We start from the raw sequence: 26,155 nt of genomic DNA, 5'->3' as shown, positions 1-26,155 counted from the left end.
GACGTCAGCAGCAGGTTAACAGAGCATCTACAGAGCCTTTATTCTGGGGCTGAAGTATTAAGAGACAAGAACTGTACTTGGGTTTAAGAACCACAGTGAAATACACTGGGTTGATGGTTAGATTTTGAGCACGTTTTTATTTTTAGACTGAGGAAACATGACACGGGGGCCAGTACAACATGGTAAAGATGAGACAGTACATATTAGATGTAAAGCTACTATTTCCTATTACAGACACGAAGTTCATTCTAGTGCAGCACTCGTCCCACTCCCCAGAAAGAGCAACAAAACAAATACCTGTATTTTGCAAAAGGGACAGGTTCTTGTTCTTATCAGGGCACAACGGAAGCAGTTGTTTTCCATCTATGAATTCTTTACTGACTTAGAGGCTGGTTAGCCCAGATAAACTCTCCTCCATACATTCTTCCCTGACAACTGAACTCAGATAAGGTTCCCCAGCTAAAATCTGACCAGATTAAGATGTTCAGGGCATTTGTGACAAGAGTGTTTTCCTTGGCCCAGCAGAGCCCAACCTTTTTTGTGCCCCCCCACCCCCCCCCACCCCCGAGCTTATGAGAATGATGAGAAGTTCTTTTACTTCCTCAAGGTCAGGCTTGGTGGGTAGCAGTGAACTAAATGATTTACTTGGGAGGAGACACACTCTGAATTCAAAATTAGACTGAGACTTTAACTGAAGCTGGACCATAATGGATACGTTTATCTGTATCTCATATGAAGAGGGTTGGTTTTTTGAAAGCTTCAGTTTAGGCACTTTTTACCTAGAGCAAGTTGATAAGTGAATTTTAAGAAATATCTATAGAAATACACCATCATGCTACAGATAAACAAAATACAGAGAACAAGAAATGCATAATACAGTCTTACGCACGCTGAAGCTCATACTGAAAACTCTGGATGCTGCAAATGCTTCTAAACCTTTATGCTCTATGAAACGGTAACAATGTCCAACCAATAACAGTACTACCCCTATTGATCACCAATTTTTTAAAAGCTGATCTGATCAAATACATCCTGCTATTGGCCACTGACCTTCATTTTTAAGCCATTCCACTAACACAGGCTCTATCCAAGTTAAAACATTGCAATTTCATGTTTGCTGCATCACTTTCAGGTTATGAAGCTCCTCATACAAAAATGGGAAGCTTATTCATCTCAAGTTCCTTTCTCAGGATACATATTAAGATTACATTAACACTGCATTATTACTCATGCTCCCCAAAAATAATCTTATGACTGTAGACCAAACAGTATTATGTCATGGGTTGTATCTTGAGCTCGAGCTGTGCAGTCTCCTGTTGTTCCTGCAAACAGCAGTAACTGCTGGTTCACTACGCTCAGAAGAGAGGGAATGTATTGTGTGAAGTTTGTTTTTCCCCCAGGTCTGTAAGGAAACGATTTGGTCTTTATGTTTCTTCAGTGTAAACTTGCAAGTCATCTGCTCAGGGGCTTTTCCGTCAGGTTTTATACGAGCAAACAGAAGCCAGGAGGAGAAACTGTTCCCACTTACAGAGTCTCACTAACTCATGGACAAATGCATCCCATCTATAGAATACACTGAAGAAGGAAACATGATGTAGATCAAGCTTCCCTCCTTGAAATTACTGTCTTTGAAACTATGTGAAACAAAAGACCTCGCTGCTAAGGATGCCTCCGCTCCCGGAAATGTCTAGGGGCAATCAGTAGGGCGTCAAAATAAATAACGATACTCTCACACCATTGTTTTTGCTCAGTCATGCCAGGACAATCTTACTGTTTCATGTGAGATAATGATGCAATAAATCTTAACAGATCTGTGCCACTGCACTCTTCTTTTTTTTTATGACATGCTCCCAAGATTTCTAGCATGCAGATACATCGCCCTCATAAGAAAGGCCGTGATCCAGTGAGTCATGGTGTGGCTCAAGAGGTTGATGTACTCCGTTACCAGAAACAGCACAGGCGACACAGAGGATCAAGGATGAGCCTCAGATGTAGCTCTCCACAGTGTTTGGAAACTGCCTTTCTTTTGCATAAACGATCCCTCATGCTCAGAAAAAGAGATTTAAAAACAAACAAAAAAACCCCCAGCAGCAGATTCCGTCAGAAAAACAGAGTTGCAGGGAAATCTCTGTATCATCCTAAGAAGGGCAGGCTGTGCTGTCATGCGGCTCTGCCATTTCACGTCACGTCACTTGGCTGTCCTTTGCTGGAGTCAAGATGCCTACCTTATCCAGTCATTCAGCACCTGCAAACTGCACAGCAAAGCCTAAACCGCGTGTTTCATCCACGTGCCATGACTGAAAGCACGACCCATGAGTTAGGGCAGCACATATCCAAGCATTTATTGTCACTCTTCCCCTTCTGTGCACGCCCCTTCTGCTTTGGCATTTGCTCGACTCCTCAGAAAGCCAAAATTACTGCCATTTTTTTCCCCCAGGCTACTTTTATGCCAGAGTGGCCAGCTGAACTGGCTCACCAAGAGATCCCACGGGTATCAGCGTCAGCTCAGTGACGGTGGTTGAGGAGTCAGCGATGGATGGGGTGGGAAGAGCAAAGGAATGGGACAACCTCTTCCAATGCCTGACCTAGCCTCCACTACAATTAATCGTAAGATTATTACTACAAGGAGTATTAAATCTCTTTAAGACTGGCAATCACTGATATTGACCTTCCAGTAGCGCAAGTCTAGAGAAGCCACCACACTCTTGTCTTCAGCCAGTTTGCTAAAACAATGCCTTACCCTGCCAGAAAAAGCAGCCGTCATCATCTAAAACACCAGCACAGACAGATGGAAGAATCTTGCTGCTGCCCTGAGGTTTGCATGTCTGCAAGAGAAGCAACAGAAGGAGCGGGGCACTGAGACAAGGCAGCAGAGGAGCACAAGCCACCTGCACAAGGGCAGGGGCCCAGCAGCAGCCCAGAACTCATCAGGGGCTGATTTATACAGAGATCCTCCCTACTGACACCATTCCGCTGCTTCACATCCCAGAGGCAGATCATACCTTAAGTGCACAAACCCTAAGGGTGGGAGTGCTGCTCTGAACGCAGCTCACGGTCCAATTGAACACCACTTTAAGGGTGTTGGAGGTAAAGCAATGCAACTGCCTTCCACTGCTAATTCCTCCTGCAATGCATGAGTAAGACAAAAATTCAGCATTTCAGATAAAGCTTCATTGACTTTCCCCCTGCCCCCCCCCCCCCCTTTTTTAAAGTCAGATTTTACAGAGCTACAGACCAAATGCAAATAGCACACATCCAACTTCCAGGACACCTGGCTAAGCAGGGTTTAGAAATAAATATTTGTAAGAAATGCCAGTTTCAAAAGGTCTTCTCCTCAGCATTTTCACATTGTGTTAGAAGAGACAAGGAAGACAAAATTAAACATGCTAGTCAGTGATTTAAAGGGAAGACTCAAAACGGTTACTAGGAAAGACAGACTTGTGGAACCCTCATCTGGCTTTTGCAGCTGCTCAAGAAACGATCCAGGCAGGGCTCGGGTCAGCCTGCGGCTGCGGACTCAGCACTGGCACCCATCACCGCACCACGGGCGAGCACTTCCCAGGTCAGCAGATGGGCACAGCAGGGTCTGCTACAGGATGGCAGGAAGCTCCGACAGAGCAATTGCCAGCACAGGATTTCAGAGGCAGGATTGAGAAGGTCGATTATCAAAAATGTAACCTTTCAGTTTTTCACAGGGTGTATTTTTCTCTTAGAATTCCCACTTAGCAGTTGGCCATTACCAGTCTCCTCCTATTAGAGAAATTACTCAGTTGGCATGGCAACATATTCCCACCCTGAATTTCTATCCCAGTGCCTCCCTTCAGCTTCCCAAGACTGTGAGCATCACTGGTCCCTCTTCACCCTTTCATGCCATTACCAACCACACCCTACTCCTTCGCAAAGGCATTTAATTAAATTGCATCTGGCATCCAAAGGCGCACACAGTCATCTTGTTCTCTGGTGGACACGTTCTGCAGTGGAGCTGCAATTCAGGAACATGCTCAATGTAAAGAGTAACTCCTAAACATACAGAAGTGGTCAGGGCTCAGTTACTGACCTAAAAGATGTCATGCATCTTTTAGATGAGAAAAATTACTGTTTGGGAGAAAAAGATTTTTCCCTTATTCTAAAATGAGTAAGGCAAATCCATCTAATGAATGGCAAAATTTTTAAACAGAAAGTTACTTTAGCATAGCATGCACTCCAACAACATTTGCTGATGTAATTTGCACTCACCATTAATTACTGCTTAACAACAAAAAACATTTATCTTTTTAAAGATTATATGGTTCTAGAAAGCATTTGAATGGAATCAAGGAATGTACAAAAAGATTAGGGTACACAATGAACAATAAACCCTATCTCATACACACTTCACAACATCCCTCCATCTGATATGAACAAAATAAGTCCAAAAAGAATATTTAAAATTCACTTCTTCACAAAAACATCTCCTGTAGGATGTATTGGAAATGGATTAGTTTAACAGTAGAGTTAAAAAAAATTAAGAACAAACATCATACCTGACATGTAATATATTACTCTGCCTTAAAAACGAGGAAATTTAATCTAGTTGATTTCTTCCAATTATTTTAAAGACTTTTATACACCTCAATGGTTCCAGAGACTATGGTAGCAGTTTTTAGAGATTTAAGGTTCCTGCATGGTACCCTGGCACCAAGTCAGTGCCATGAGTAAGTAACAGAACTCCTTCTGTTCTTAAAAACTAAGCGGATATTTACATCCTCTGCTGGATGCTGAATATTCAGTACCTTTCAGGAACAAAGCCACAGCATGCTTTCCACTGTGGACCAGATATTGCACACTCTGCATATGTGACTTGGATTTACTTTATTTTGAGCACTGCTTGTTTCTTTTTAACTTGGTGTTCGCAGACAGGAACTTGCAAATACCAGTTTACAGGAAGCTGCACGTGTTTCTCCATAATCCATTTAAAACTACCAACTTTCTAGATAATCCAGCTATTTTATTTTTCAGCCTTTGATAAATATTTGATCCTTTTCTGACAACAGTAAGGTCCCAATCTAGTCAGTGAAAATGGGATAAAACTGAAGGAGTACTCTCGGGTAGACTAGAAACATTTATGGAATTTTAAACCAGGAATAAATTCATGCTTCTGTATTCGATACTAACAACATGCGTATTTATTTTATGCTAACAGCTGTCTTAAATTGCCACTTTATCCCATCAATACTCTGAATGGTTATTCAGGGGAAAAAAATAAGTGTATTTCATGTTCCAGACAAGTCATTCAGCCTAAATCAATTCATGAAAACTAACATGTATAGCAACAAAGGAAATAAACTCAAGCTTCAATGAGCCAAACTATGAACTGTTTTCCAAGAGCAGAAGTAAGTAATACTTACCTTTCCACTCTGGATTCTTTCAATTTATTGTGTAAAAAGCAATACTATTCAGAAGCCAACCGGAATAGTTCTGGCTTCTATTCCATTTCTATTTGCCATTTTAGAAGTTTTCTATCATGAAAATCAATAACATTTTGTGTGCCATGTTTGTACAGCATGATTTAACTTGCGCATCATACAAAACTGTGGATATTCATAGACTCATAGAATCACAGAATGGTTTGGGTTGGAAGGGACCTCAAAGATCATCTAGTTCCAACCCCCCTGCCATGGGCAGGGACACCCTCCACTAGACCAGGTTGCCCAAAGCCCCATCCAACCTGGTCTTGAACACTTCCAGGGATGGGGCATCCACAGCTTCTCTGGGCAACCTGTTACAGTGTCTCACCACCTTCACAGTAAAGAATTTTTTCCTTTAAACTCTTAAAGGTGTTTTAGCTTTTTCCCAAACCAATGCTCTGTGAGAAACCGGACTGAAAGAACTTTTGTCTCAAAGATCGCTTTGCTCAAGCGGGAAACCCCTTCAACTACTGAGTGCAATAAGGGCAATTGCCCTTATCGTAAGGATGATTGCCGGGTCGTCGAGACTTTCAATCTTTGAAAAACGCCTTGCAAGATCACGCGCCACGGCGTCAGATAACAGTCGTGTGAAGAATGGGGCTGGAACTGTGTGTACGCATGTGCAGGAATGTGGAAGCCGTGTCGTACGTGCCATCGTGAAGATCACCACGAGTATAAAAGGGGACCGCCAAGATGAGGATGGTGCGCCTTCGCCCACCTCCACAGAGCAAGGGATTTGGACTCTCCCGAGACGGACCTCCGAGACGCTGTGGACCCGCCTCTTCGTCCGCCGTCGCAGAACGAGAGATCTGGACCCCTTCCCCCCCCACACCGAGGCACCGTGGACTCGTGGCGGTGACTATTCTTGCGATTCTATCCCGGAGTCTTGCTTGGTTTTCTGCCTTTCTTTTCTGCCCTGTCCTATCGGTCTTATCGGTTACCATTACCTTTTCCTTTTTTTTTTTTTTTTTTTACTCTTTTCATAATAAAACTGTTTCTGGTATACGGCATTTGACCTCGTTTGTGTCTTAATCTCGCTCTTGGGATCATATCGAAACCTCCCCGATATTGGATCAGAACATGCTCTACCATAAAAACCACAGCCCAGACCACCACTGGGGGCATTTTTTGTTGAAAGTCGTTAATGACATCAGAACTTTATCTGCTTTTTATTCAACAATACAATTACTTATTAGTATACTAGGCCTAAGTACCCTATTCAACATAAGATTCCATGAAGTTATTACACAGCATTGTTCCACAACACCCAGTAGCCAAAGGAAAAAAAAAGGAGAAAAAACAAAAATCTTTTGCATGTCACAATATTCTCAAAGTTATAGCTTCTGCCCTCCCCAAAAACCATATCACATGAACTCCCTAAAAATCCACAGTTCTGCTCTGCTATGACTAATAGGAAAATAAATCAAGAGTCTATCACAGGAAATGCTCTCTTTGCCACTGCCATCTGTATCATTAAATCTTAAGCTCTTATTGTAGTCTCAGGATGGCAGCAGGCAGGTGCAAAACAGTTTAAGGTTTTACAGGTCAAAACCAACACCACAACCTCTAGTTATCAGGAAAATCTCCGCGGAGCTCAAAGAGCTGTGACAACTTGCAATACTAAAGGTCAGTATCTGCTCAGGTTGTCCCCAGTCTGCACACTAACAGATACTGAAGAGTGTACCGAGGCGGTATTGCTGTATGCTTGCTTTTTGCTTGCGCTTTCTTGAAGGTATGTGCTACAAGCTGCCATTGCACGGGTAAGAAGAACCTTTCACCTGACCCGCTGTTGTCACTCAAGTGTCCCATATGGACAAAACCAAAATGATCACTGTTTGTGTGGAAGGAAGAACAGGTTGGAGCTGTGGTAATCAGTGGTAGTTTTGGTGTATTGACCTTTAAGTAATGGAGTTTGAGACTCGGAGGAGAGTGAGGAAAAGAAGACAGTAACAGAGACCTAGTCCAGATTGATCTAGACCCTTGACTATAAGAGAGCAGAAGTTTTCAGGGAACTAAGTGGGATCCTATGGTAGATAGCTCCAAAAGGACCAAACAGCACAGGAAAACTGGAAGATCTTGAAGGAAAACATGAAAGTGCAAGACTAGTGCATCCCACTAATGAGAAAAGCAAAAAGTATCAGGAGACCAGTTTGGCAGATGTGGAACACGTGATGGAACTCCAGTGCAAAAAGGCAGCACAGCAGGAGGAGCAAGCAGGGACAGTATACGAAGTATGAACACAGAAATACCACACAAGCATGAAGGGATGGTGTCAGGAAAGCCAAAGCTCAGCTGGAGTTCAGATTTGCAGGGAATATCAAAGGCAACAACAAAAGCTTCTACAAACACAGCAGCAGTAAAAGGCTGGGCAAGGAAAATGCGGGTCCATGGATGAACAGGGCAGGTGAGTTATTGACCGATAAGGCCGAGGTACTCCTTTGCCTTCTCTGCATCAGCCTTCACCAGCATGGCCTTCATGCTTAGAGACAGGGTTCAAGGAGCAGAACCACCAGTCATGAATGAGGACCAGGGATTACATGAGAGGATTCAACCCACACAAGCCCATGGGATCCACCTTGCTGCATTCACGGGTGCTGAGAGAGCTCACAATGTCCTTGCAGCACCCTTCTCTACCATGCTTGAAAGTTTCTTGAAACCATGGGAGATCTCCGACAACTAGAAGTAATTCTCCTCTTCAGAGAAGTCCAAAAGGATGATCTGGGGCACTACGGACCAGTCACAGTCCATGGAAAAGTCATGGAGCGAGTCCTCTGGGAACAGACTTCTGGGCAATGTGAAGAAGGAGAAGGTGACTGGGAACAGTCAGCATGGATTCACCCAGGGTGAAGCATTTGGTATCGGCAATGGTACCCAATCCCACCTTTCCTTCCTCGGTCAACAGTTGTCCCTCCTCACCAAGAATTCCCTGTTCCATGGTGCAAAACAGAAGGTCACGTTCAATCTTTTATCAGTTTACATCTTCCTGTTCACAAACATCTGTTCAGTACTAAAAGAGCAAACCCACCAGAGAAATCCAGCAACGGGGACAAGGGAACATTCGGAGCCACCAGGCACCTAGTAACAGAGAACTACCAAGCCAGAATATGACCAGGCTGTATCCAAACCATCTATCTGACAAAAAAGCTATACGGTACTAAAAATATAACTAAGTGTATCTGTCATCCAGACAGGAGAGGGTGATGCTTCTGTCTTCCAAGGACAAACTGACACAACTGCTAGGGAATTTCCAGTAACTCACCTACAGCAACAACATAAGCTCCACGCACAGCATTACAGATGAAGATCAAAGCCAAAGTCAGTGCCTCGGTATCAATATTGAACTCTAGTGTAAATTATTAAAGTAGGAAACGGGCTACGAATGCCACCGCAGCAGCCTATGGAGGTGGGATGTGGGTGGCACTCGCGCGGCTGGTGTCCCCCCAAGGAACAAGGGGAGTGGAGGCACTTGGGAGGAAGCAGGGCTGGTGAGCCCTTCCGTGAACAAGCCTCGCTTGGCAAGACCCGCTGTTCTCCCTCTGTTGCATTCCCAGTGCCTCTCCTCCTCCTCCAGCCCCTTGCTCCCTGCCCACCCCAAAGACCTGGGGCTCCATCACGGGAGTGGCCCGCGCAGAGCTGCAACCTGTGCAGGTAGAGGAGGGTGAATGCCGCCTTTCGTTGCTGTTGGCTTTTTTGCCTGTGGTTCCTATGATTTTCTGGTGTGTTTCAGCGATGCAACAAAGCCATAACAACATTTGTAAAAGGATGTCTGTGGAAGCAGATGCCCCTAAATAACAGTTTATTAAATACTCATCTTCCCAGCATGAAACAAAGAGGGGGCAGGGGGGTGAAGAAAACAAATTAAAAAACAAACCAAAAAAAAAAAAATCAAAATTAAAAAAAAAATCAAGAAAACAGGATCCTTAAAGTAATTTATGTAAGAGTTCATCTCCACAGGGAGAAATAAGGGAAAAAAGCCAATAATGCTAAAAAATATACAGCTCTTTCAGTACTTCCCAGCAGGATACAAAACAAGAGTAAAATATACATTAAAAAAAACTATTTAGAAGGCAACCTCAAATAGAAAAGAAGAGTTAAGAGAACATCAACAAACAAGTGAAAACTAGAACTAATCCCTTTTCATAACAAACAATAAAGATCAAAATAATGTTGGTACTATCATAACATAGTATCATTTGTCTCATGCTGCTGAAGTGTTCTGTGATACTGTAAATTACTGAGTTATATTGGCTTATGCTTATTTTTCCTAAGCTAGTCAGTATATGATAAAAATATAATAACAATGCACACTTACACAATACTTCTCACTTCAAGTATCTCAGTGTCCTTAACGAAATAAAGTATAGTAATTATCCAAGTGAGAACCAGGAATACAGGAAGATTTCACTTCACCCTGAGTCAAAACAAAGGGAAAGGACGAGAGCCCAGTCACTTCCATTTATCTTCCATTCTGAACATACCAACATGCCCTGCTGAGCAAAATACAGACCATCACAATGACCTGACTACTCTAATGAGCATTTAAAAAAAAAAATAAAACCCCATTAAACTCACCAGTGAGTAGAGCAAGATGAAATGTAATGATCAATTTTTCTCCTAGCAAAATAATTTAAAGATTTTGTGATTCACAATTATTTCACTGAGATATTTCAATGGAAAACATTTTAAATAAGGAACTCTGAACCATGAAGAAGTTACCATGCATCAGCAGGTCTGCACTACCCATCTATATACATAATCACACGCAGAGGTAAACGTGAGGTAATTCAAGGTAGCTTTCTTCTTAATAAAAGCAGGATTACCTAGCTCACCTTCACTGGTTTCTCCATAGGAACAGAAGGACTATGTTCAATTGAAACCTATTGAATTACACTGCAGTTGCAACCTGAATTAAACTTCGGATGCCCTACCAGGTAAGTCACCAGATCAGAAGAGTAACTGCTTTTTAGATGCCAAGAATGAAGCCTAAAACTCACATCACTGTATCTTAGAATTGCATTGCACTGTGACATGAAACAACAGAGACCTGTGTTGAGTTTCAACGCAGAAGCGCAACAGGATTTCAGACTACAATGCTGTACACCAGCTGTTACACGGCATGCTCTGCGCTCTCGTGACTGTAGCGTTAATACCTTTCTGGCAGGATGCAAAGAGCAAAAATCTGTACCTCACTGGTTCCTCAATTAGGATTGCAAACTAAATCAAAATTACAGTTAAGCTGTAGGGTTTGGATTCCAAAAAGAAATAGAACATGGAGCACACACAAGACTCATTGGAACTGGGGTTACCAGGGGGAATGACATAAGTGTAGATATTTGGATGGTTGAAAATTTTCCTTATGCTTTTTTTAACATTTTCAACTATTTTTTAATGCAGTAAAGAAAATGTTGACCTGACCTTTCACATCTCTCTAAACCAAACAATTTTCAACCAAAAATGTGGATTTGGAAATTCAGTGTAACCGACAGACATACAGCTTGTATGTGCCATGCTTGTTTTTCTTTGTGGCTGGAGTTTCTCAGCTGAATAAATCTTCCATGAGATTCCCATCATAAGCTCTGGTAGCAAAGCAAGCTGAGAGGTCACACATCATCAAAAAAGCAGACTGGCTTCAAGGTGAGCTTACGAAATAATTGACTGGGGATAGAAGGCAACCAAACTATAATCTCATGACACACTTCAGAACTATGCTCAAATCAAAGGTCTGACTTGACTTCTCCCAAAACCAACATTATTGTTTCAATCCATATAAGCACGCAAAACTGTTATCAATTCATGTATTTAACATATGATATATTGTGTAACTATGATTTTTCTACAGAACTGTAACAATATTGCTATGTTAATTTCTGGGTAATGTCTCTTTGAAACTCTTTCCAGTCTTGCAGATGAAATATTATTCTTCTTTACCAAATACATCCTCATAAAATCTGATTTTTTTAGTAAGTGAAATCATCTTCTTGCTCCCCTTCTATCATTATTGATACGGGAAACCTCTTTCTGGCATGGCACCGTTAGCTAAACACGAGCTGTTTGGAGCAGATATCTTTCTCTGCTTCACTCCTTTTAGACTTCCTACTACATTCCTAATATGTGCGATCACTATTATCTAAAGATGCCCATTAAAACAGTGTCTAAACACAATTTCTCATTAACTAAACCAAGATATCCAGGGACCACCCTTTATTTGTATAGTGCCCAGTGCATCGAAGTCCTCATCCACAGCTGAAAATCACCCTGTCCCAATCATATGTACAACGAACGATACCAGGCAGAATAAGGACTACAGTTCCTGCAATGCTCTGCAACAGCCAACTTAAGTGCCTAGGAAAGGAAAGCAATGGCAGACAGCGGTCAGTAAATTAAGTCTCAGAGGATCTGAGATCCTTAGTGAGAATTTCAGACAGCATCATACATCTTACAACTCCATCTCCATTTTCTATCTGTAAACTCTGTTAACTTGGCAAAAAAGACTGCCTGGCAAGCACGACACCGAGTGTGCGGACTAAGCTGGTTATGCTATCATTTCCTATTAGTCTTAAATCCGTTACCTTTCTATTGCACTTTGTGTCTCATCCCAGGGGAAAAAAATCCCAAATAAATAAACCACACCTACAACCACAGTGCAAAACCCCCTTAGCTCTCTATTCTATATGAGGGCTGACTTCAAAAGGAGTAAAAGACATGTGCAACACTGTAAATACTCAGTGTTTGGCAAGGCAGCAGTGCAGAGACATGCCCGAAATAGGCAGTTTGGGTCCCAGAAGCAGTAAAGATGTCTCAGGATGTAGTTTCAGATACAGTTAACCAGCTCTAACTGCAGGTCTTTGTCAAAAGCAGCACCCATGATCTTCTTCCCGCCCTTCCCCTCTCCATAGGATAGAAAATATATATCCATGATTTCCTAACAGCATGACTGCAGGATGTATACAGCCACTCCCTTTCTCCTGTTGAGCTGGGTTTTCTTGGCTCAGTGATAGGTCAACCCAACTCTCCCCAAAGTCATTCAGTTACCAGCAATGGATACAGCAGGAATGCCAAGTTGAGAGCCAAGTTGTAGGAGCTGGCAACCTCTTATTCTTCATGCAAGCTCCCACTTAACATGAAACAGCACCCACAGTATTTATCAGCTTGTGGTGCTTCACTAAGCTTAATTAATCCAACTGATGTAGCTGTGGTGTACCCTTCTGGGGTGTATCTTGCACCCTTCTGCGTTGCAAGCGTATTCCCTGAGCACTACTGAAGAATAGAGCTGTATCTCCTTAGGTACATCTCACGTGGCATTGCGTCATGCCCTGTAGGTTATGTCCTTACTGGTCTTTGGGAGATCCTGATCTCTTTCTGAAGAATGTCATATATTTATGGCGTTATAGAGCAACTAATGAATTGTATCAGTTGTGTTCCTAACATCTCGATAACACTCATCAAGTATCATCTACTGCAAAATGAAGAAAGCCATCAGAAAGTAAGAAGGGCTAGTTTCTCTGCAGAAGAGACTGATACGTGTGCACTGTCCATATGCCATTTGTTTCTCCTAATCAGTTGTGCTAAACAATAATTCAGAAAAAATATTATTCGAATGAAGCAGAGATTCATGAATTACAACAGCATACACTAGAAGTACTCTTTCTTCTAATAATACAAAGAATGTACATAAGCTGAATGAATCATCATAAACCAGTTCCCCATATAGCCAAGGAGCAAGCTTCACTATTGAAACTATTCTCAACTGAATTTCAATAGGTATTTTTTGAAATCTTCGGAAAATAAAACAGATTTCTGTCACTATTACCCAGGCTGAAGTAGAACATGTTTATATATATAACAACATAAGAATGAATGGCATTCTTCAGGCATGAGATGACAAGATAATATGGCTGGAGATGAAAGACACAGAGAACAATATGGAGTTGTTAAAGGGTTTTGTCATTTTAGTAATTCTTTTCATAATTCAGCCATGATAAGGCATGGGAATGGAGACGGATCAATGTTTTGGGTTTGCTTGGCAAGGTTTTGGTAGCGGGTGGGGGCTATAGGGGTGGCTCCTGTGAGGAGCTTCTAGAAGCTTCCACAGTGTCTGACAGAGCCAATGCGAGCCAGCTCCAAGATGGGCCTGCCCCTGGCCAAGGCCAAGCCAATCAGCGCCTCTGTGATAACATATTTAAGAATGGAAAAGAAACACTGGGAGGAATATTTTGCAGCCAGAGAGAGAAGTGCGAAAACGTAACACCAAGGTCAGTGCAGGAGGAGGGGGGAGGAGGCACCGGAGCAGAGATCCCCGTGCAGCCCGTGGTGAAGACCATGGTGAAGCAGGCTGTCCCCCTGCAGCCCATGGAGGAAGGATGAGGGGGTGTAGAGATTCCACCTGCAGCTCATGGAGGACCCCACGCCACAGCAGGTGGAGACACCTGAAGGAGGCTGTGGCCTGTGGGAAGCCCAGGCTGAAGCAAGTCCCTGGCTGGACCGGTAGACCCGTAGGAGAGAGGAGCCTATGCCAGGGCAGGTTTGCTGGCAGGACTTGTGACCCCGTGGGGGATCCAGACTGGAACAGTTTTCTCCTGAAGGTCTGCACCCCCCTGGAAGAGACCACACCGGAGCAGTTTGTGAAGGACTGTAGCCCGTGGGAGGGACTCCATGTTGGAGCAGGGGAACGTTGAGAGGAGTCCTCCCCCTCAGGACAAAGAAGCAGCAGAAACAACGTGCGCTGCACTGACCGCAACCCCCATTCCCCGCCCCCCCTGTGCTGCTGAGGAGGGAGGAGGTTGAAGCAGGGAGTGAAGTTGAGCCCAGGAAGATGGGAGGGGTGGGGGGGAGATGTTTTAAAAGTTGATGTTATTTTCGCATTGCTCTATTTTATTTTGTTTAGTAATAAATTAGATGAATCTCCTTTCTAAGTTCAGTCTGTTTTGCTCGTGACAGTAATTAGTGAGTGATGTCTCCCTGTCCTTATCTCGACCCAAGCCTTTTGTTATACTTCTCCTCCCCATCGTGCTGGGGGAGGGGTGAGCGAGTGGCCATGTGGTACCTTGCTGCCGGCTGGGCCTAAACCACGACAATCAAGCAAAATTAGGAGGTAAATTCAGAGTAAGATATTTATCTTCAAATAATGATTTGAGTGGACAAAATGTAAGTACAGGAATGGATGAGATTGCAAACCTGGAAAAAAAAAGCCTGATGAAAACCAGAGGTTCATTATTCTCTGTATTTGAAGATCATTTGTGGGACATAAGTCCCACGTTCATACCTACTTTTAACAAAAACTTAGGGCCCGACTCTGCAAATACTTGAGAAAGTGTAACTTAATGTGTCTGAATTAGACACATTTACCAGTTTTTAGAAACTGTGCCACATCCTGCAATGACCAGCAAGACTTTTCAGACTTCACACTGAAGCCAGTCAACACTGTCAATCCTCACTTCTTGATAGCAGCCATCAGCTATCACATTCACTGCCCAGTCTGTACTACCATTTAAATTCATCCAGCCTCTGTACATTTTTTACAGTGATGAGTATTACTTTTCAACATAGGTTTTGGTACAGGCAAAGAATGAGTATTTTTTCCCACTGAAGTACCCCACCTTCACCTACATGGGGAGGGACCAACTTCTTCATGTCCTTCTCTGAAGCTGGTTACTGACATACAAAGATTTTACTGCAGACCAAAAGATCTAAAGCTGTAGGTCACTGGAGGATATTAAATGATAAGCAAATTCACATTTCTAAAGTAATTCTACCAATTTATTAGCAATGGTAGCTCCTGTTCCACAGTAGGGGAGATGATAACGAAGCCTTGTTAAAGGGCAATGCGATATCTTTTATGTAATGTCTTTTTTTCATTTGTGATAAAGTCATTAAAGCAGCACTGTGTCTTCTTGAAGCCTCAAACAATAGTCTGCATTAAATCTCCTGTGCAAAATTAAGGACAGTAGTTCACTGGAAAAATAAGCATCTATTCTTGCTAATGCTGATGGCCTTCTAAAAATCATTAAACTATTCTAAATTGGCAGCGATAAACCAAAGCAGAATGGTTTTAACTTTTTCCAAAGCAAAGAGAAAATTCATTTCCCTTGCAAATATTTCTTTATTCCAAATTTGCCCAGTAACCTATATCTCATAAGGCATATCTCCCTTACAGGCTGCCTAAATCCCATTCTCCTCCACAATCATCTAGCTTGAATCCAGCATCTTTTAAACCCAAGTTTGCCTTCATTGCATTGAGGCAGGCTATAGCTCCTGAGTCCTGCCCACCTCTCCTCTAGTCACGGGCTCAAATGAACTGGTGGTGCATGGGGCACAGCTGAAACACAGGCGTCCGCTCCGATTTCCTTTCAGCCTCAGCTATAGACTGGGTTGGTTTGCAGTGGGAGTAGCTCGCACAGCTTCATTGTCCCAGGGCTACCCTAAAATTTCTGCTGGCCTATGCTTTCTTCGTTCACTTATTCCATCTGCTGAATTGCATTCATTCCACTTTTGCTTGCTCTAGACACATAACATTTCTGTAGTGTAAGGACTGAGATGCTATTTAAGAGTACTTAAAAACTTTTCAGAGGTATCAGCCCAGGTTTGGACACAGAGCACCCAAACCCAGTTCAAGACACAGAGGAATCACGAAACAAAATAAAACATCTAATAAGAAAGTTCAAGATCCTAGAGGTCATGCACAGATGGTAGAGGAGAACCTTATGCCACACTTAACCTCTTCTGCAAAAGGACTGAGGACCCCAATAGGAAAACAAAAAGCAACACATCTGCATCGTGGATGACTTCTACTACCACCACCACGTGTAATTAAGAGACAACACCAGGTGAACACCAGGTTACCCAGAGCAATACAGGGAAGAATAATTTCTGATAACTGAAATGCATGCAGCCAGATGGTGCCTTATTTCACCATAGCCACATGCCGCAAAAGGTTAAATGAAGAACCAAGTTAAGGTTAAAAGCTGGTGGCATTGTATAAATTCTTTTTTTTTTTTTTTCCCCTCCTATTGTGCTTCTGTTTTGGTGCAGTAGGTATAAAAGGAAGGGGAATGTTGCTTCTTTCTCAGCTTTTTATTCCTATGTTGTCGTGTTATTGCAGTGGTCTCTCTTCATTCTATCGAGGTTGCTAAGCAGTGGTATTTTCTACTGCTCAAGTCAACAGGTTGGTGGGTTACTGGTTCACAAACTATAAGGAGACACATGAATTTAAAAAAAGAAAAAAAAAGAAAGATTTTTAATGAAGTTCCAGGATAAACACATATTGTTTAATCATTAAACTCATCAAATCACAAAGTAAATTAAAACTTTGGGGTAAAAATGGACTCAAGCACCGTGCTCGTGTCATCTGCTGAAGCAATCCACCATGCCAGCATTGTATATTGCAATTAGACTGTCCTCTACCAGTTGCTTTCTCATCAGGCCAACACTTGACAAGTCAGGACAGTGGGGAGGCCAAACAATATCCATGTTCCCCCAGCAAGGCCCTTTCTGTGAATCCCACCTTGGAGGTAACGCACCCCAACCGACAGTTAATCAAGGCATAACTACTGGGAAAACCCCTTTTCTGGCTGACATATTCACATGCCCTGCATGAAAGAGCTCAGTACCCCTACAAGAAGTAGGCACATATCCTTGGAACCCATAATTAACTTAACCTTAATTTCAGTAAAGTTTTGCAATAATTGCCTTGTAAACATCCATTAGCAATAACACAGAGGACCCAAGACCAGGCTCCTCAGCTATTGCATGTGGCAGCCTCCTACACTGCAACAGCAACCTGAAGAGCAACCCCCATCGCTTCACTACGTGTTGTACAGCCTGTCTCCAAAAGGACTAAGCGAAATCGGTCACACAGCACCACAAAGGAATTCTCATGGGTCTGCTGCTGTTGGAAAGGGCTAGAAGCTGATGCTAGATAAATTTAGATTAAAAATTAGGGGCATACTTTCATAACAAGAACTGTGGGAGGTTCTACACCACTGTTGGTTTTAAAATCAGGAAGATGTCTATTTCAAAGACAGGCTCAGACTTAAACAGGAGGCAATTCAAAGTGGTCCCATAGCCCTTCTCAGCCAAAAAGATCAGATGCTACTACCCCACCCCTCCAAAGCCTCATTAGTGACACATGACAACTTGGCACTCTCTGGTCTATTCGCTCAGCGCTCACCGCCCTGGTCAAGGGCTGTTGGTGCTCCAGACTCCATTTGCTGGTTTCACTCCTCCACAACTGACACAGCCTTCAGGATCCCCTAACCACGGATGAAACTTGCTTTTCATAACCCTTAAACCATGTCTCACTTTTGCCCTTGCAGCAAACCTAGAGCCAATAGCAGATACAAAGCAGGAAGAGCAAGAAACCCAGATGTCTTCCTACAGGCTTTGGAAAAGTTTGCCTGGCCTTGTCTGGTGTTCAGCATCCTAAGTAATGAAGCTTTGGCCGCTACCTTCAGAAGATTCAAAACGCTGTCTTAGTTTGCAAATTTTCAAAGTAGAAATCATGTCTCCCTGCATACCCATATGCTGCAATGGAGGTGCAACTCTAGAGACTTTAAGCACCGTAATAACACAAATAATCATCGCAATTTCGATTTCATACTACTTGGATCACACTTTAGTTCCCACTCTATTCTTCCCAGTTATGATATTCATCTTCCCAAACAGCTCCAAGTGCTGTCTTCGGTAATCACAGCCTTCAAACACTTGTCCCTGTTATGTCTACCAACATCTACATATTCAAAACAGACTCTGAAGCACATGCTAAACATCTGTTTCAACCACCTTTCTCTTTAGAGTTTAAGCTGCTTGCTGGAAAATTGCCATCCTAACGGCTAGCTCCTCTGTTAGTGAACTGGAGAATTCATTTTGTATTTATTGATTGTTCCCTAATGAAGAGTCATAAAGGTGCCAGAGACTGTTGACCAGACACTACTTAATTAGTACCAAAGCACATAAAATCCCAAATCAAACCGAGCTCTTTGTCCAACGGCTCAGTCACTGGAGAAGAAAGAGATGACATAATTTTCTGCTTACACAGAAGTCTGTAAAATTTTATTAAAAAAACCCTAAGGAAATTAAAAAACTATATAAACTGTTCATTTCCTTCCAGTTCCTAAGACACCTAATAGGTCCTCCAGAATCAAATCACACTTTGCTAAAGGAAGTATTCTTCATAAAGGACTCAGCAATATGCATCACACATCGAATTTATTTTAAACTAGACAAAGGCAAATACCAATATAACATTTGTCTTCTGAACAATATAGAGAAAGGTTTGTGTTACATACAAAGACACAATGCAAAGCATCCGGAACATATTAAAAATTGCCTCTAATGATTTTGTCAGCTTTGTATTCTCATCATTGTGGCTCATACAATAGTCTAATTTTCATTTTTCCTCAAACTATGCTGTATTGGTATATTTTCTGAAGGTACTTAGTCTCAAAAAGGCAGAGAGATGAGCAAGAATGTCAAATGTCAAAGTTTTTTGCTCTTAAACTAAAGCTTCAAAACCATTGTGAATAACTGATCTTTCCTTGCAAATCTTTCAAATTAAGTCATCCTGAAAGTTAATTCCCTCTCTTCCATATCATTTAAATTCTCAATTAAATAATTGAGAAAATAGCAGGAAGGAAAAAAGCTGAATAACAGGAGGCGGCAAAAGCCCATCCCTACATGGCAACAGCATTGCTGCTTCTATTATGTGCTCTGTTGGAGGCATCTGTCTTCAAAGCAGAAAGGTGGCTTGGATTCTTTGGGACAATGTAAGATGCACACAAGGAAATGAAGATTCATAACACAAAATCCATTTAATAGTAAATCTACGATCCCTGATGTCATTATTACTATATATGTAGGAAAATGCCCTTAACAAGTCCAAAAATTTAAGTCTTCCATTTTCCTAAAATCTACCACTCCAACGCCAAACACTTGTTCTGCAAAAAATTCAAAATCTTATTCATGATCTCTGTCCTGTATTCAGCAGTCAACATGATACCAGCTTTAACAATTCGAAGCTTCTAGCTTTCTTATCATAAACAAGTATATTCCACCAGAAAGAAAGCAGGTTTGCACAAACAGAAAATGGAGTAGGACAAGCACATAAAGCACAAACCAACCACAGAAAGGCAAATATGCCAATAAGACAGAATAGCAAAAATACATATGGACATCATTAGACATATTAATTTGATTTCTTTGTCATAATCCATTATTTTTTCCTAGTTTTCAAACTGCACCTTTTTTTTTATATAATTGCAAAAATACACCAACAGCATCTCAGCTATCCCAGATAACTTCAGTAAGTCTTCCACAGAGTTTTGTTTTGTGCTCCCAGCAGATGAGACTAGACGCTCACTTGATACGTCTCGCAAGAAAATGAACTCCAAAATGGTAGACATGAAGAAAAATGTAGAAAAGAAAAAGACAATACAAGGGGAGGAACATCTAACCACAGAGAAGTTTGGGAAGGCACACCAGTGCGCTGCAGAATGAGGCTGCACAGAAACCTCTGCTTACCCCTTGCTCAGATTCCAGCAGCTCTGTTTTGACTCTGACTGCCGGCATCCCATCAAGCATTAACATTCTGTTCTCAAAGGCGCTGATGTCCTAAGGTAAAAAAGGACAAGGTTAATCAAAAATTGATGAAAAACACTTGGTTTCATTCACTCGTTTAGTTTTACGATATTGTAGAAGTAAGTTCTTTTAGTGGAAATGAAGTTAACCAAGATGCAATATTAATTTCAAGGAGTAGCTACCAAGTTACTAATTCTGTTAAAATAGTAAGCAACAAGGTAAAGTTATCTCCAATTACTATTTTTTAATTTGAAACTAATCACGCAGGTGCACATATATAAATTCCTTGCTTTAGAACTAGAAAGAAGAGCAGTGATCTCAAATACCTTCAGGTTTTTGGCTGTATACTTAGGTATACTTCATAGCATCACAGAATGGTTTGGGTTGGAAGGGACCTCAAAGATCATCTAGTTCCAACCCCCCTGCCATGGGCAGGGACACCCTCCACCAGACCACGTTGCCCAAAGCCCCATCCAACCTGGCCTTGAACACTTCCAGGGAGGGGGCATCCACAGCTTCTCTGGGCAACCTGTTCCAGTGCCTCACCACCCTCACAGGGAAGAATTTCTTCCTAACATCTAATCTAAATCGACCCTCCCTCAGCTTAAGCCCATTACCCCTTGTCCTGTCACTACACTCCCTGATAAACAGTCCCTCACCAGCTTTCCTGTAGGCCCCTTCAGGTACTGGAAAGCCGCAATTAGATCTCCCCGGAGCCTTCTCTTCCCCAGGCTGAACAACCCCAACTCTCTCAGCCTGTCCTCGTAGGAGAGGTGCTCCAGCCCTCTGATCATCTCCGTGGCCCTCCTCTGGACTCACTCCATGTCTCTCGTATACTGGGGCCCCCACAGCTGGACGCAGTACTCCAGGTGGGGTCTCACAAGAGTGGAGTAGAGGGGCAGGATCACCTCCCTCGACCTGCTGGTCACGCCTCTTTTGATACAGCCCAGGACACGGTTGGCTTCCTGGGCTGCAAGTGCACACTGCTGGCTCATGTTGAGCTTCTCATCAATCAATACCCCCAAGTCCTTCTCCTCAGGGCTGCTTTCAATCCATTCCTCGCCCAGCCTGTAGTTGTGCTTGGGATTGCACTGACCCATGTGCAGGACCTTGCACTTGGCCTTGTTGAGCTTCATGAGGTTCGCATGGGCCCACCTCTCCAGCCTGTCAAGGTCCCTCTGGATGGCATCCCTTCCCTCCAGCGTGTCGACCACACCACATAGCTTGGTGTCATCAGCAAACTTGCTGAGGGTGCACTTGATCCCACTGTCCCTGTCTCCAACAAAGATGTTGAACACTGCTGGTCCCAGTACCGACCCCTGAGGAATGCCACTCATCGCTGTTCTCCACTTGGACATTGAGCCGTTGACCACAACTCTTTGAGTGCGACCATCCAGCCAATTCCTTATCCACCGCATGGTCCATCCATTGAATCCATGTCTCTCCAATTTAGAGACAAGGATGTCGTGCGAGACAGTGTCAAATGCCTTGCACAAGTCCAGGCAGATGATGTCAGTTGCCCTTCCCTTATCCACGGACGCTGTAACCCCATCACAGAAGACCACCAAGTTTGTCAGGCACAATTTGCCCTTAGTGAAGCCATCTTGGCTGTCACCAATCACCTCCTTATTTTCCATGTGCCTGAGCATAGTCTCCAGGAGGATCTGCTCCATAATCTTGCCAGGCACAGAGGTGATACTGACCGGCCTGTAGCTCCCTGGGTCTTCCTTTTTACCCTTCTTAAAAATGGGGGTTATGTTGCCCCTCTTCCAGTTGGTGGGAACTTTGCCAGACTGCCAGGAATTCTCAAATATGATGGAGAGTGGCCTGGCCACTTCATCCACCAGTTCCCTCAAGACCCTCGGATGCATCTCATCAGGTCCCATGGACTTGTGCACCTTCAGGTTCCTTAGATATTCTCGAACCTGATCTTCTCCTACAGTGGGTGGTCCTGCATTCTCCCAGTCCCTGCCTTGTGTGACCTGGGTAGCATGGCTCAAGGATTTGCCAGTGAAGACTAAGGCAAAGTAGTCATTGAGTACTTCAGCCTTCTCCATATCCTGGGTGACCAGGTCACCTGTTTCATTCCGGAGGGGACCCACATCTTCCCTCATCCTCCTTTTATCACTGGCATACCTATAGAAGCTTTTCTTGTTGTCCTTGACATCCCTGGCCAGATTTAATTCTATCAGGGCTTTAGCTTTCCTAACCTGATACCTGGCTGCTCAGACAGTTTCTCTGTATTCCTCCCAGGCTACCTGCTCTTGCTTCCACCCTCTGAAGGCTTCCTTTTTTTGTTTGACTTTGCCCAGGAGCTCCTTGTTAATCCATGGGGGCCTCTTGGTGGATTTGCTTGACTTCCTCTTTGTTGGAATGCATCACTCCTGAGCTTGGAGGAGGTGACCCTTGAATATTCGCCAGCTGTCTTGGGCCTCTCTTCCTTCCAGGGCTTTGTCCCATGGTATTCTACCAAGCAGATCCCTGAAGAGGCCAAAGTCTGCTCTCCTGAAGTCCAGGGTAGCGAGCTTGCTGCACGCCCTTCTCGCTGCCCTGAGGATCCTGAATTCCACCATTTCGTGGTCACTGCAGCTAAGACTGCCCTTGAGCTTGGCATCCCTTACCAGGCCCTCTTTATTGGTTTCAATCAAAACATTTGTACTTCTGTATTACCTAGAGAAAGCATAGACTTGAATTCAGAGAAGTTATAGTGAAGGCCTGTGTGCACACACACCCCATAAATTAACACGCATTGACAACTCCTCAGATTTCCTATCATTATCTCGTAAAATTATCAGCGTTTGACAATGAAAATCTCCATGCAGTCACCTCTGACAGAAAAGGAATAAACAAAGCATGTTAAAAACACGCATCATCCTTGTAGTCATGGGCAATATATGCTGAGAGCTTCAATCTGAAGAGCGGTTTACAGAACTGTGCTTCCCTGAATCAACATCCCTGCTATGAATGTCTCATCCCGCTGTTGCTGGAGCGTTTTACAGACACGTGCAAAACAACCTCTTGTGCCTTCAGTTCAAACAGTACCTCAACCTGAGTCGATTTTCTACTCCAGCCAAGGCTCAAGGCTGGTGTTTGAAAGCTAGCCCCTTCACCTGCCATTTACTTTAGGTAACATGGAGAGAATAAAAGACATTTTATCTCTCAAGCTAGAATCTGACCTTACGAATCCAGACACCTTGGTCAGCGGTACGGAAATACGAAGATGTCACAGCTATTTTTCAAATAGCGAAACTACAGAACGCATCGCTTGTGACTCATTCACAGCCACTTGCTTATCTGCAGCCCTGTCTGGAAGACAGCACTCAAGACTGGAAACTCACCTCCGCTCTAACCGTTACCTCACAGTCCTCAATAACCACGCTATCATGGAAAAAACACTTTCCCTGTGTTTCACGGGCAACAGATCTGTGCAGCACTGCGTGGTATCATTATACATAAAGAGCATGTTCATAGCCCTGTTTCTTACCATGGCTGCTTCAGGGGAATTTTAAGAAAAATGGTCTGTCCTAATGGAGCTTCCAAAATACATTTTAAAAACTGAAATTACTTTAAACATATTTTTTTCTAATTAATGCAGGTCATCCCAGGGTCTGCATTTTCAAGGATATAAATATTGCAGCAACTGTTTATTTTTGTTTACTCCTTTATTATAATTTAAATAACATGCTGAAAAGCAGGGAAACCCATCGCCCATGCTCCAACATGGTGCCGCAGGCAGAGCAAATGACCTGCTTAAAATCCCATCACCCTCACTTTGAACCCCACGTGTTAGAGCACACAGAGCTGTGCCTTGATACCACAGGGCAAGCAGGAACTTGATGGTAAAGCAGATAAGCAAACATAACAGCAAATGCAATCTCTATTTTTTTCCTTAAAAAGTAGATTTAGATAGTTCATAAACAGCTCTAAATGCTTAAGGTATAAAATTTCACATCAAACAAGTAGTTTTTGGCACAATGTCTCTGCATTCAAACACGTGTGAATGAAGACAAGTCAAGTTGTTCAGATGTCCTGGTCCATGCTATGCTACCACTGTGAACCTACTGTATTTCAAGCTTGACATGACAAGGGGGGGGAAAAAAAAAAGCTCTTCCTATGTTTTCTCAGTCATTTTTTTCTGTGCACCTTGATCTTTATTCAACATTCGAGGCATGAGGTGGGGAAAGAGCAGGATGGACTCCGATGCCACAGAACAGCTGGCTGAAATTGTTCCAGGCTTCACATCCCTCTTCCCAGCAAGGGTGGTGCACTGTGCACTCATCAGAAGCGGATCTCAGGCATCACTGAGCTCCAGCGGTTTGGATGCGGTTTGGGGTGGAACAAGAGCAGGATCCAACCTGGCGTTCCTGGCTCCCCCAGAGCCTATTCTGCAAGCAGAGAGGTCCCTCTCCCTTCTTGATTTATATGCTGCACAGTTGAGTTTTACAGCAAGATCAGGGATATACCGTCATCAAGCATCCCTTAGGCTGTTTAGCTCGTAGACAAAGAAGGATGAGCTGATATTGCTTCGTGTCCCTGAGGAGGTCTTACCCGCCTGAACGAAGGGACGAGGCTGGCTTGCACGGGAAGCGCAGGCAGGAGGAGGGGAGAAGACAAAGCGCCATCGAGGAAAGGCAGGTTTAATGAACTGTTAGAATCTGATTAGAGGCTAATGTCCCTTTTAGTGCTTTGTACCAATTTACAGCTGATATACTTGAACCATTTTTCCCCACTGGCTGTGATAAACTCATTAGTTTTAAAAATGCAAGTTAACCAGAGCCTTTGAAGTTTAAAACTGATAAATCATGAAAACCTGACTAGTTCATGTACCATTTAACACATTTACATTTAACTAAATTTTCATAGCGCTCGCTTCCCCTTTTGTTCTCTAAAATCATATTTCTTAAAAGCAGCGCTCTGCCTTTGGAGCGTTGGTCTGAAGAGTGAATGTAGTGAATAGCTCTGGCTTTTGGGTCATTTATAATTCAGAGGAGCAATAATCACAGAAGTAGATTCTTTCCAAACTATTTGATCCCTCCTGCATTTATAACTGGAAGGACATTGTGTGACACATCCTGGGGGGGGCCACTGCCTGGTAACGCTGAGCAGATCCAGCCTGTGTGCTATACATATGGATGACGTGTTCAGCCCCATAGTCACCCAGAGAGCTGATCTTTCCAAACTGCGCTCTCCTGCCATAACTGGCGTTTGCACTACAGTATGTTCAAAGCCATTCAGCAAATAGGACGTAATTGCCGAGGTCTGCATATGGTCAGCAGTCACCTAAGGCAGAGGGGCTTCACTTGTCCCCACGGGGGCTGGGGGTGTGAACTGAGTTCCCCCGGGAGCCTCTCTGGTCAGCCACGCTGATGGAGCATCCACACCCGAATGAGGCCGGGCCGCTCCAATGCCCCACGTTAAGTGATGGCACTCAGGAAACCCACCAGCAAAGATTGACGATATGATGTATTGAGTCAACACATTTTTCAGGCCACAGTCCCCTCCTGGCTCACTCAACTCTCTTCATCAACTGTGGCAGCTAACTTCCAGGTCCCACCATTGCCCAAGTGAAGGTGACCTGAACTCATGTGACAGCTTTTCCCTCTCTATTCTCCTACCTCCCACTACAATCCACCTGGTGAACTCCAGTCACCCACCCAGATAAAACACATAGCAGATATATGTCCTAAACTGGGCATATAATCAAGCCAAACACTGCATGACCTTACCGAAACATCTGTTCTCTTGGATCAATAAACTAACACATCCTAAAAGAGATCAACCTGTCTTTCTCAGCATCATCCTTTAGAGCCTTTCACTAATCCCTTTTGGACATTTCTTCCCTTGAAAGATTAATTAAAAATATAAATCATACCCAGGTCTGTATAGGCAACTGCTATTACAGCATTTGTTACAGAAGATAGAAGCTTTTGGGCTTACAAGCTCTTCTTCTGAGAAGCTATGGCATCAGTCCAATAACAAGTCTCTCCCCCCTCCTAAAAGGATCTACGTTTTCAGGACAGGACCGCTGCGACTACAACTGGCATTTTCTTCATGCAGATGACTTTCTGTTGCAAGTTTTAATCAAAATTTTTTCGGCTACTTTAGAGGAAGAGAAACCAAACCAAAAACCTCATATC

At 43.2% G+C, this 26,155-nt stretch overlaps 1 protein-coding gene across 11 annotated transcripts in view; it reads right to left on the bottom strand.

Annotated features, from left to right (window-relative positions):
* KLF12 (KLF transcription factor 12) overlaps window positions 1-26,155 on the bottom strand; it is a 254,559-nt gene that overhangs the window by 132,838 nt on the left and 95,566 nt on the right. For 8 of the 11 annotated variants that reach the window (XM_075741711.1, XM_075741713.1, XM_075741701.1 and 5 more), the window contains one exon: window positions 19,962-20,051. The exons of the other annotated variants lie outside the window; for them this stretch is intronic. In XM_075741711.1, the coding sequence (XP_075597826.1) occupies window positions 19,962-20,051 (90 nt within the window). The remainder of the gene's footprint in view (window positions 1-19,961; window positions 20,052-26,155) is intronic. 11 annotated transcript variants of the gene reach the window in all.

This window comes from Balearica regulorum, chromosome 1, assembly GCF_011004875.1.
Source record: "Balearica regulorum gibbericeps isolate bBalReg1 chromosome 1, bBalReg1.pri, whole genome shotgun sequence".
In the NCBI taxonomy this organism is placed as follows: Eukaryota; Metazoa; Chordata; class Aves; order Gruiformes; family Gruidae; genus Balearica; species Balearica regulorum.
This window is presented reverse-complemented; position numbering and strand designations above follow the sequence as displayed.